Genomic DNA, 13,547 nt, shown 5'->3' on the forward strand with positions numbered 1-13,547 from the left:
ATTGAGATATCCATTCACTCATCAATACACTCATGCACACAGTCAACCGCCCATGTAGCTGTTTCCACATGCACTCTTGAACTCATACACCTAGTGAATCAACTGCTCACACATCTATGCACAGAGTCACATACCTCCCAGCCACCCCCACACAAACTCAATCTCCCATACAAATACTTGGGCAACCAATCAATAACACATATAGCCTCTCGTATAGCTAATGATCAACACATGCAGCAGTTTACATCACAACAGACATACTGATGCACACATTCAGACAGTTTAGTCACTAACCCATGCATTTAGTACGACACATTTATTCACTCACTCATACAGTCAGTCACGCACCTACTAAATCCTTCATCCAGACACTTATACATCTACTCATTCTTCAATATGTCAAACATATTTAAACTTTACAGAAACACACAGTCAGTGGATGATATCATCAGTGATGTCATCAGTGATGTCATTTGAGATGTCATCAGTGATGTCATCAGTGATGTCATTTGAGATGTCATCAGTGATGTCATCAGTGATGTCACTGACCATGTCATGAATGATGTAATATGTGACATCATCAGCAGTGGATTGCGGGTGCGGGAAATATATAGTTAGTGCAACTAACTATATATGGAATTTCATTGGTTTTGTATGATTAAAATATTCACCTAACTATTTATGGTCTCAAACCTATGGTTTTTTCATTGAATTTTCAAGGTTTTGTAAATGCAAATACCTAACTATATATGGTCTCAAACCTATGTTTTTTTCTGTGAATATATATATATATATATATATATATATATATATATATAAAATTACCTACTGGCGGTAACCAGTAGGTAGTTATACGTAGGACCATGTTTCCACAGGAAAAGCATTTTTTGACTTGCTTATACCTTTGGCACAGTTTGATGAATCTTCACGAATTTTCCCAAAAAGTGTTCCACTGTTTCTTGTGCATGGAAAGTTTTGGCAAGCTAGGGCTGGGAAAAGGTGTAGGGTCACCAAAAGTGCATTTCCCATGCTAATTCCCATAGACCCTTTAGCTACACCTGCAGCTCGAACCGCTGAACGGAATTACACCAAATGTGGCAGAAGGCTAGATTTTGGTCCCCAGATTGTGCTTTTTGTTATTTGCTGTAAATCCATTAAGTAGTTATTGAGAAATTTAAGAGAATACAGTTAGTTATATCTGTGGTTGCAAAGACTTTGCAAAAAATAACAAGCTTGTGCAGGGAAATGCAGAACTCTGATTGGCTGCCAACACTTCAGCCAGGAAGTGTTGAGAGCCATCTTGGGACTCGACTTCAGCCCAGTCCCCCAAAAAATATATAAAAACAAAAGCGGGCATGGTAAGAATACCCTGTCCCCCAAGCCTTTGTCTTCGGGTTCCCCTGGGACCCCGCCACTGCTTGTAAGCATTTAAAAAATATTGCAATACATTTTTTAATGTGTTTGAAAAAAATAAGCACATGCACCCTTGCTTGCTTTTAAATAACTCCCCAGGTGGGCCAGGTCCCAGGGCATATAATGAAAATAGGAGGAGGGTGCACAAAGCCCCCTTCATAGAGCTTATGGAAGTCCTGAGGACTGCCAACTCCCTGGTGGATTGCTTTTTATGTATGTGGGGGTGCAGGTACTGCCACCTCCTTGGGGCAAATGTTTATAAAGTAATGCGGAGGACCACCACCTCCCCGGGGCATTTCAAAATATGTGTGGTGCATCCTGGGGCTATCGGATGTACGACCAAGAAACGCCGGCCGTGAGTGGAGACGCGATAGCTGCAGACTCACAAGAGACAGAAAACAAAAGATTGGGCGCAGCCAAGTATCCACTCCGTTTAATACTCTGCTACATGAGGAGCAAGATACAAGCCAAGTTATAATACAGCGGTGGCTCTCTACCCAGCAGTCGTGACCAGTGCGTTAATGTTAACAAATAACAACAAATACAGATAACCCCTTTGCACGCTTGATGCAAGATTTCACCACCGGAAAAGAATAAACAACAAGGAATCCCATAGCAGGAACAAAGAATAGCCCTGCTTTATAATATGCCCGTGCAGGACAATCAAAGAAGTCCTCCTTGAGTATGAAATAAAAGGACCTTCCAAATTATAAGGCAACCATCCAGTGCCGCAGATAAAGAGAGACTAAACATAACAGTCTTGAAAAAGATGGCAAGAAAATGAAATAAGCCATCGAAACGCGTCGACGCAAAACAAACTGCATAACCGAGTAACCGTGTCAATTTTGTAAAGTGCAATAAGTATATGTGCCCAAGATTGCCAGTTCGAGACTAATATACTCGGTGTGCTATAGCTCTAATGACAAAACTGTATTGTCTTAATGTGTCTCTCTCTGATGTGTTGTAGTATAATTTGACCAATTCACTTTTTATTGTCAGTTGGATTTTTAATTGTTCAATTCTTTCGTCATATTGTGTTGGGTTTGATTTTATATTGTCAGAGGAAAAGGTTTTCCCTTTTCTTTTCCCCCTTGTCTTTATATTACTTGTAATATGGTACCACCATATTTTTTAACATGTGTTCAAAATTAATATGTGGGCTTAACGAATGAATTGTGCCAAGGGAAACACTCTATTTTACTGTGCATCCTGGGGACCATCACCTCCATGAGGCAAATTATAGTAAAATAATGCGGGAGGGCCTGCATGCCCCTAGCCTTGGGGACCATCACCTCTCTGGGGTACTTACAAATATGTATGCTGGCAAGCCCACTGGGCTTTCCCGTGCCCTGGGGAACACCACCTCCTCGGTGCTAAAGCTATAAAATTAATGCGGGGGCCCACGCGGCCCCCTGCAGCCCCATGAACCGCCATCTCCCCAGATCTCAACATATAAAATTAATGCAGGGACCCGCACAGTTCCCCCATAGCCCCGGAGCCGCCACCTTCCCGGGTCTAAGTTTTGCATATATGCGTGCAGGGAAACAGATGAAAACATTGCTCCTGAAAGCAGGAAGCTGCTATTTAAAGCAAGAGACATGGAACTGGATGGGACCACAGGGGCCTTGAGGCTCCCCCCGCATTCCCAATAGGACACTGGGTGCCCTGGGGGCTCTCAGGTGACATGACTGGGGTCCCAGGTGCCATAATTAGCCTGGTGAGGGGGGTAACCTTCCAATAGTATAACGGCCAGACCCAGGGGGAGGGGTTGCACACCCCCTCACCTAATTAAAATTTTAAAAAGCTGCCCTGGGTGATGGAATCCCTGGGGGAATGCAGCCACCCTCGCCAATACAAATACAAATATAGGAGCAGAGAGAGCAAAGTGAAGCCATCAGTGAGCAGAAAGAGACAAAAAAGAGATCTAAAACAAGCCGAAAGAGGCAAAATAAAGGTAAGAATTAAGCACAATAAGGCAAAATAGAGATCAGAAAAGAGCAGTAAGAGGCAAAATTAAGGCCAGCAGCGAACAGAAAGAGGCAAAATAAAGGCAAGCAGCAAAATAGAGATCAGAAGTGAGCAGGAGCCGGCAAAATAAAGGTCAGCAACAAGCAGAAACAGTCAAGGTAAAGATGAGGAATGAGCAGAAAGAGGCAGAATAAAGGTCATCAATGAGCATAAAGAGGCAAGCTAAAAGTGAGAAATAAGTGGGAAGAGTCAGAATAGAGATCAGAATCGACCAGAAAGAGTCAACATAAAGGTGAGAAACAAGCAAAAAGAGGCAGAATAGAGGTGAGAAACGAGCAGAAAGAGGCAAAATAGAGGTAAGAAATTAGCAGAAAGAGGCAAAATAAAAGTCAGAAACGAGCATAAAGAGGCAGAATAAAGAGCAGAAACAAGCAGAAAGAGGGAAAAATAAAGGTCTGCGTTTAGCATAAAGACAAAATAAAGGCAAGCAGAAAGAGGCAAAATAGAGATCAGAAGCAAGCGGAAACAGGCAAAATAAAAGTCAGCAACTAGCAGAAAGAGGCAAGATAAAGCGGAGAAACAAGCAGGAGGAGGGAGAATAAAGGTCAGAAATAAGTAGAAAGAGACAAAATAAAGGTCAGAAACAAGCAGGAAGAGGGAAAAAAATGAAGGTCTGAAACGAGCAGAATAAGGCAAAATAAAGGTCAGAAGTGAGCAGAAAACGGCAGAAAAGGAGCAGAACCCACTCAGGTACTTATGCACCCATTACAGAACAACCCAGACACTCTCACAGCCACTCACAGACCCATTCACTCATGCACTGACTCACCGACTAACCAAGACATTTACACTCACCCACAGACACAGTCAGACACTCATGCACCCATTTACAGAATTACTCATACTCTCTCCCACCCACTCACAGACCCTCTCAGAGACTCACACACCCACCTGAGTTACCTGAGTAAACTATAACTCATGCCCCGCAATGCACTGTTTATGACCTCACATATTCTATCACTCATGACATTGTTAGTGACATCATTGATGACATCATTCAGTGACGGTGAGTGTTTTGTAAATGTTTGTTTGATTTAAATATATATACTAAGCTATTACAAAAGTTAAATTAGTATACTTTGTGCACTACTAATGAGTAATTCTATTTCTAACTTATGTTATCTGAAAGCCTGAGTTACCTGAGCAAACTATAACTCATACCTACGCAATGCACTGTTTATGACCTCACATATTCCATCACTCATGACATTGTCAGTGACATCATTGATGATAGCATCTGGAAAATCACTCATTTACTACCTAATTCTTCATGAAAAAAAAACCTGATCCAGACTGTTTATCATCTCCAGACTGGACTACTGTAATTCCCCCTTTAAAGACTGCCTGCCTAGCTTTTTCACAAATTGCAACTTGTTCAGTATTCAGTTTTTCGTCTCATTTGTGGCCTCAGCCGAACTACAGCTGTGCCACCTGCCTCTCTATGCACACAAGATGCATTCTGCGTTTGTCAAAAAGCCTCACATAACTTGCCATCTAATAATTACAGGGAATTTTGTTTCCATCTAAACCCCTTTTTAGCATCTTCATTTGAGCACTCTCTTTTATGTCCACATTCCCAAGTTTAACAAAGTGCATACTGGAGGCTGGGAGATTTCATTACTTAACCAAGTGTGTACCAATCTGCCTCTGACTATTTGAATAGAAAGAAACCATCTTAAATTTCCTTAATTGATAAAAACCTATCTAATTTCTCTGTAAACTCGTTACTGCAGTTTTCCTAGTGCCAGGACACACGCCTTACTTGGGTAGTTAATGCCCAGAGACAGTGACTTGTATATGAGTAATGAAGCGTGTAGCATTTAGTGACAACTGTATGTTTCTTTCTTGCAAAGTAGGCTGGACAGGTTGTTGGTTAATTATTCATCTCTGATCTCAAGCACCCCACCTACCTACCTGAAAAGCTCGCGAGTCGCGACCGTTCATTTGTCCTACCCTGAGAGTCAAGTGCGGAAGGGGTTTTCTTGGCCCAGTTTTCAGAGTCATAGTATAATGCCCCCTTGGACAGAGTCATAGTATAATGCCCCCTTGGACATCCGTGGCAAACAATCTCAACCTGATTGGTTGAGGACCAGTAGCCCCTGCCTGTCCTCTCACATTCGGACAGGGTCTGATAATGAAGTTCAAGATTAAGTTAGGAACTACAGTTAACAAAAGTTTAAGGAAGCCACACATGGCATAAAATGCAGGCACAAACAATCACTGGAAACTCCACACCCTGCAGCCTTTCATGTAACGGCAGCACAGCTTATTCACTAGATAGCCACCTAACGAGGAAGTACTTGCTAATCCAGCAACAGAAAGAACTCCTGTTTGGGGGGGTATGTAATGTGAAATTCAGGACTTCTTGATTAAGTAAACATATAGGTGCCCATTATCACCAAGGATGCTGACTCCACAAAGACTAAACCCCATCGCAGGCACTTACACATATGAACAGGGGCCACTTTTGAAGCTACACTTCTGTAAATTCCAAAACGTCCTGAAACCCTTGGTTGGAGATAAGTTCAGGGAAATCACAAGGATCCTGGGGCCCTGCGCCAAACATATTTTGGGGGGCCCTGTTTGGAACAGCTATGCATTCTTGACCCGGTTTCAGGTATTTTATGCCCTCTTTGGCCAGGTCACTGACATTGCACAGGCACACTCCCAAATTCTAAATATGTTTGCATATAGTATGAATGGATAAAGATGTGTGTTTTCAAAGCAGCAGCTCACTAATATTACTCCAAATAATCTCGGTGACACCCTCCATGTTCTCATATGGGAGGTCTGGCTTTGATCTAAAAGAAACATTTATAGATGCTGCATGAAACATACACACAACATGTATCTGCAGATGTCTGTAATAGACTCTCAGCCATCACCCACATTAAGAATATATGAAAGGAAAACGGTATTTAAAGCGACCTGTTTAAGAATTATTCTTCTTGGTCATCAATGCAAGACTCAGAACAGAGCAGGCCATCAGGAGCCCCCTGAAAGGCTGGCACCCTGGGCCAGAGCCCACTTTGCCCATGCCTTAAAACGTCTCTGTAACTTAAAGGAACTCAATTGCTTCAAGTATGGCATCACAAAAGGTCTCATTGGTAGCAGATAGGAGCCACACTGACCAGCCAAAATGTTTACACTTTTTTTTCTAAAACTGCTGAGTGTCAGAGTCTTCCTCTGTATCTGATCATCCTATTAGTCCCAGAGTTATGCATGAATGCTCTCTCGTCCTAATTAGGAATTTTCCCTTTTTATACCTGGGAGAGATTTGGCAGGGAATTTCCATCGGCAGTCTGTTATGACACAGTAGGAGATACAACCTTTATTGTAATATACGCAATAGGCACAGGGTGTTGTCATTATTCCATGCTTGTGAAATCGCGGAGAAGGAAATTACCTTAGGCACTTCACCAACAACATATATAATTATCCATGATGAACCAAGGCCCTGTTATTTTGTATTGATGTCATTAGTTCTTGCAACAGGCAGCTAAACATGCCTGTCTTCTGATGCCAAGAATACAGGACGCAAGTAAGATGTCAATGCCAGCTTTTGTGAGGTAAGGGCCAATAATACATCATAACCTATGTGAGACAGTTTTCAAGTTTGGTTTAGGTATTACATTTGTGGTGTAGTTGAGATATATTGGATATTTGTATTTTATGTCATGGATTTTTATATTTGTTAACCTAAATAAAATATAACTAGTATAGCCATCAAAGAAAGGTTATGGCACTATCCTTCTTCACTATGGCATTGTTTGCCAGATGTTTTATTGTGCACCAGGCTTGCCAAGTGATGAATGAACTGTGTTGTGCCATGAAGGGGAGTACCCCAATTCTTGTGTCTTTAGTATGCCGCCTTAGGTCCCGGGTCTGGTGGACATGCAAAGAGAGTATATTTCTTTTTGGTATGTCCTTTGCTCTTTAGAAGTCTAACATGCTTTTGCACCCCAGCTCTTCTTACATCTTTGTTGATACCCGGTGCAGAGGAACCAAATCTGGTCACAATACCAATATGGTCATTAAAACAATTTTGTTCCTAAACATGTTAGACCTCTTCTTTGTGAGAGGATGATTGCTGAAAGAACATTAAATGACATGGAGGTTTGGAGTGCTAGAGGGCAACAACATATGGTAAGTCTCGCCGTGCAGACCACATCTTCAGAGTAAAGACTATACTTAAATAAACTTTGGATTGTGCCCCAGGCTAATTGGTCTGTTGTTTATTCAGTGTTGGCCATGGCTATGACATTTAGCAAGATTTCATAAATTGTCTGCAGATTTGATGTCAGCCAAATATTGCCTATCCATATTAGGATTATATGAGATACCAGACTAGAATTTTAGTTATCATAAGAGCTGCTTATGTAGTACTCCGAATATCATCAGCTAGAATGACAATGTACAGGTTTTTAGAATGCAGAATGTTCAAATGAACATAAGGGTATGTGAGAGTGAAATTCCTAGTAAACTGTGAAAAAAGGGTACAAATAAATTGCAAATGAAAACAGAGAGGACAAAGATATATGTAAATACATAGAACTACTGAACATCCGGTACATAGATGTGTATTCTAGTTACTGCTAGTGAACTTGTGGGGTGTTTTTATCAAAGCAATTGCAACTAATAGTAATTTCATAGCGATGAACATGCAGCCTAGGATCAGCCGCAAATTCTAGCACATTCAAAGTCTGAATAGTGGAAAACATTACCACATATGATTGTGTTTAGTTTATCAAGTATTATGCAGATAAGTAATTCAATAAAATGTCTAAAAAAAAAAACAATTTTTCAAGAACGTTTGAAAGTTTGTTATGAGGAGCGAAGTTAGAAAGGATATTATATAAATGTAACATACCAGTTTTACAAGGTTACAATATGGCCAAGTCCATTTTGTGTTTGGGTAATACCCAGAAAATGCAAATGCCCATTGTGGGCCTGGTTGAGGTATCTAGAAAATGTATGGATAAAAGAGGATGACACTAACAACATGAAGAAAAAGACATGACATGAAGTTGGATATTGATAAACCCAATGAATAGTAATTTTATGATTTGCATCTTTAAGTAATTTTAACTAAAAGTGTGTGCGGAATACCCAAAATTTCCCGAGGAATCGTAAATGGTTAGTTTTTTTAGAACATGGTCCAACAACAAGTATATAAAATAGGGTAGAGTAGAGCTTCACCTATAATATTTTGAATCCATACATTCAGTAATTGATTTTGCAGCATCTTTTGACCAATAGTTTTCATCTCTTGATTCCAAAAATATGATGTATTCTTTGAAGTCAATTCGGCTTTGACTGATTTTTGTTGTTTGTTTAGTGAATGTGTTTCATCTCCCTATAGCTAGTAAGTCTTAGACTTTTTAAGGGCTTACTTAGATGAAATGCTAAAATATGTCCTAAATAACTTGTCAACGGAAGGCAGAATTCATCCAGTGGCAGAGTAATGAATCTACTAATGAGGTCTGTGTCCGGTTAGTTTGGCTTTTTTTTATACAAGTCAGTAACTGAAAATCTTTGTGTACTTGGCAGTAATAGTAAATCCCAAAGGGTTACAGTAAGTAGGGGGACTTCATCCAGCCCCAGATAGCGATGTTCCTTTTACGGTCTGTTAGAATGAGACTGCTAAAAGAATGCTTCTTGATAACAATACGGGGGGGCAGAACACCTGTTGGCTGATGATTATTAAAAAAAAAATCTTTGAAAGCAAATAGACTTACTGCTTGCCCTTGATGGCTTCCTGGGGGGTTGAAGAAGGTGAGGAGGAAATAGATCTATTTATAGAGCAACCAGGCATCCGTGGGGATGAGTGATAAACAAGTGAGTTGTCTGACCATAAATACATGAGAACCAAGGCGTGAGTGAGTAGACCATGGCAGGGAAAATCAACATTAAAAAAAAGGGAGTGAGGAAAGTTCATCAGGAGGAGTTCCTTAGTTCCCCAAGGAATCAACAGTAAATAGAAAACGGAAGGTAGCCTCATATGCTACCCCTTATCGTGTGGCAGGCTACATCATTGAGTCCACGCCTAATTTGATTGACAATACCGGGCGGGCCCAACTCCACGTTTGGGGGGAGCACTTTGATGTTATGGAGGATCAGGATATTGGGACCTGGTGGTAGAAAATTACTCGAATTTTACACACCCCTTGTTTCTGGTAGAAGTATCAATTGTTACTAGCTCAATTCTCATGATATGCACTCGACCACTTAAAGCTACTTGCTTGTTATCAACATCAAACCCCCTTTAGAATTACCTGAGAAATATATATTATTGTCATTGCTGATTTTGGCCAAATACAGTTCTGATTGCTCGATTTGCCGCAAGCCTTCCCATAAATTATTAAATGGCTAGGGACAGAGGAAACCTACATTTGAAAACGACACACTGAACTTCGGGGTCAATTCTGAAAAATTTGCAAAATAATGTAAATTGATTATTAAGTAATAATCGTTGCTGACCATGGTAGCACTCATTGCTGATGTTGTAAAATCAATTTCTTGTTGCTAGTGACACATGCATGATGCAATTGTGCGTGAAATTTTAATGGGACCCCCCCCCCTTTCGTAGCCTACAACTTTTTGCCATTGTATTTTTGCATTTGTTTGCAAAATTAGCCATTTAGATTCATCCTTTTCAAAATGTAAATGGGTACTGTATTAAATTCCTCTGGGGGCAGTACTAACTCAGGTTATGTTGAAAGTGCATGCCTCTTCCGTTGATTTGCCCCTGATTAATACAATTTTTGCAGGTATTATTGCATCTCTCTTCCCCTAAACCACCTGAGGTGAGGTATTGATGCGAAGACCTTTGACCTTTTAATTCTAATATTTGTTTTACCTTTGCAGGGCACTAACAGTCATGACTTATCCCCTGATGCTCCTACATCAAAAAATCACCCTTTACTGTGACAGCTACTTTGAACCTCTGGCACTGGTTGGAGCCTGGTACACAGCAAGAAAATGCTTTGGCTTCCTGCGTGGAACTTATAACCTTTTAAGAGTACATTTTACCCCACGTCTATTCCGACAGATTGATTTCGTCCAAAAGTATGGAGCTTGGGCTGTTGTTACAGGTAAGATATTTAATGTAAGAGAAGCAAGGGGCCAAAAAGCCTAGTATTTCACACTTAAATCGTTAAATGAATTTAAAACACACACATATTTGGTACCTTGAAAATGTTATGAACCAAAAGTCTCCATTATCCCATTTAGGTAAATACTGTTAGATATGAGCTAGAGTGCTGGCACTCGCAGAATTAAAGGCAACAATATTTATTTTTCTGCAAGCTGTTATGGTGGTACTTTTATTTATCTTCTTCAATGGAGTTTTGATTCCATTTTTCAAATCCAATGCGTGCTTTGCCCTATGTGGCTCCCAGGTCTGGTGCTTTTTCAAGGCAAATGAGTTGTTTGTTTGTGTTGTAGTGGTATGGTCACATCGCTTGACCCCTCTGATGGTACAGCAACTACAATGTAACATATGGTCTGTACTAGCATCAGTCCTACAATATATTAGCCTTTTAAGGTAGGTTGGTTGTGCCATGTGTACACCAAATACACACTAGCCAAGCCACACTCCAAAAGAAGCCTTCTGGCCATACACTCTGGGCCAAATGAAAAAGGAAACAACTACATGATAATTTCTGCTTATTTGACTTTGATTTGTGATGTGTATAAGGAGGTGTATGACAGCACTTTAGGAATACATGGATGGTCTGTCTGTGCAGTGCACAAAGAGGGTATGAAAAAGCTAAAATTGAACCATAAATTGAAAGCTGTTCTGAACGGGGCCCCAAAATCCTTAAGATGTCCCTGAGGGTGTGTGCTGTACAAGCACCTCTTATATTTGATTTAAAATACTGTATTGTTGATCCATCTATATTAAGAATCTAGGCCATATATAAGGTATACATGACTACTGAATTGCCTCTTACTTCACTAATGTCATTGTCATTGGGGAGGCAAGCCATATATATTTCTAAAAACTATCATTTTTATTGAATGCCTATCTATGCAGTGACATAATCTGATGTACTGAGGTGAAACACTCCTACATAATAAAGAAATATACTTTTTTGAATTTCCAAGAGATTCTATCCTATTTTTACATTATGTTTGATGCCCGATATACATGCCAAAGGCTTTCATGGCTCAGATGGTGCAAGGACTCTTGAGCAAAGCGAAACCATGGCTCAGCCCGCCATATTAATTTGCCTGCACGGTCTCCTTTATTTGCAACTCTGGCTTAGTACATGTGGCGTCTGTATCTTGATAAAAATGATTTGAAAAAGGTGAAAACTAGAAACATTGTGCCCTGCCCACATGTACTGATTTGACATTTCGACCATCTCTACCATCAAAGCTTCTTGTAGCAGAGACGAAGAAGAGTGCTTGCAGTTAAAATACATTTAAAATAAGTGAACCCAGGGCAGGGATTCAAGGCTGTTTTGTTGTACATGACCGGAGTCATGAGTTCCCAGGGAGAACTACCAGGCATAAGTGGGACAGGCAGGGGCATAGCTTCGGCTGTGGTGCTTGGGGTGTGACACTCTTCAAATGTATTCTTGGTTTATTAGTTGTTTCTAGGGGCCCTGAATCAGGTCTGCTGTGTCTGGTTTTCTCAATGTTGTTATTTCACTAAGAGGTAAATCTGTACCCATAGAAGTAGTCCTTTAATGGGTGCAAATGTACTACCTTTTGGAAATGGCAAATATTGGCATTATCGACTTGAATAGATGTGCCAGTCTCACCTGGCAATCAGTTGCCCACAAAGTGATAGGATGAATGCTTGCAAATAATTTAAAACACACAAGATGATGGACGGAATGTTGCACAGTGGCAAAACATTCACCCCCAGTCACAGATCTGGGTTTAATCCATTGTTATTTTGCTCACCAAGCCACCCCAGTTCAGACATGGCCATATGCAAATCAGTCTTGACCCTGTGCCTCATGGGAACAGTCCAGCCCGAACTGCCAAGCCATGTCTTCCCTGGACCAGAATCAAACATCCAAGGACCGGTTTCTGGCTGTCAGCCGTCTTCAGCCAGGATAGCTTGACTCCAGTGGCGTAGTGAGCACGGGACCCACGTCTGGGCACACCCTTCCCACATAGGGTGAACAGCAAAACACACAAGTCGATGGACGGAATGTTGCACAATGGCAAAACATTCACCCCCAGTCACAGATCTGGGTTTAACCATCGTTATTTTGCTCACCAAGCCACCCCAGTTCAGACATGGCCATATGCAAATCAGTTTTGACCCTGTGCCTCATGGGAACAGTCCAGCCCAAACTGCCAAGCCATGTCTTCCCTGGACCGGAATCAAGCATCCTAGGACCGGTTTCTGGCTATCAACCGTCTTCGGCAAGGATAGCTTGACTCCAGTGGCGCAGTGAGCACGGAACCCACTTCTGGGCATACCCTTCCCACATAGGGTGAACAGCAAAACACACAAGATGATGGACGGAATGTTGCACAATGGCAAAACATTCACCCCCAGTCACAGATCTGGGTTTAATCCATCGTTATTTTGCTCACTAAGCCACCCCAGTTCAAATTGCTGATATATAACATTAAGTCATCTGCGTAAAGGGCCCCTTTTTTCCCAGGCTATCTCCAGATTACTCCTGAATTTACACGCCATCGGTTCGATATAAAGATTAAAAAGCAGGGGGGGAGGGGACATCCCTGCCTGGTTCCTCTCTTGATCATTACCTGCTCCCTAAGACTGTCATTAACCAGGACCCTAGCTGATGGATTTTTATAGAATCATTTTATGGCTTCCTGGAAGGTATTCCCTAGATTATATTTTCCTAATATTGCATTCAGAAATGGCCAGCTGACTCTATCGAATACCTTGGCTGCGTCAAAAGTGATAATGAATAGAGGGATGTTCTGATGTGTTGCTACAGCTATTGCGCCAATCAGTTGGTGAGTTAGCTCTTGAATTTGTCTCCTCTTAATGAAACCTTTCTGATGTGCGTGTATTAAATGCCCAGCTACTCTTCCTAATCTTTTGGCCATAATGTGTGTGTAGATCTTATAGTCACAATTTAGGAGAGAGATGGGCCTGTATGACTCAC

The 13,547-nt window shown here is 41.1% G+C and overlaps 1 protein-coding gene across 1 annotated transcript in view; it reads left to right on the forward strand.

The window, feature by feature from the left end:
• LOC144799831 (inactive hydroxysteroid dehydrogenase-like protein 1) overlaps positions 1–13,547 on the forward strand; it is a 525,849-nt gene that overhangs the window by 246,495 nt on the left and 265,807 nt on the right. The window contains exon 2 of the mRNA XM_078671407.1: positions 10,309–10,535. Within this exon, the coding sequence (XP_078527533.1) occupies positions 10,322–10,535 (214 nt within the window). The 5' untranslated portion in view covers positions 10,309–10,321. The remainder of the gene's footprint in view (positions 1–10,308; positions 10,536–13,547) is intronic.

Source organism: Lissotriton helveticus, chromosome 12, assembly GCF_964261635.1.
Source record: "Lissotriton helveticus chromosome 12, aLisHel1.1, whole genome shotgun sequence".
In the NCBI taxonomy this organism is placed as follows: Eukaryota; Metazoa; Chordata; class Amphibia; order Caudata; family Salamandridae; genus Lissotriton; species Lissotriton helveticus.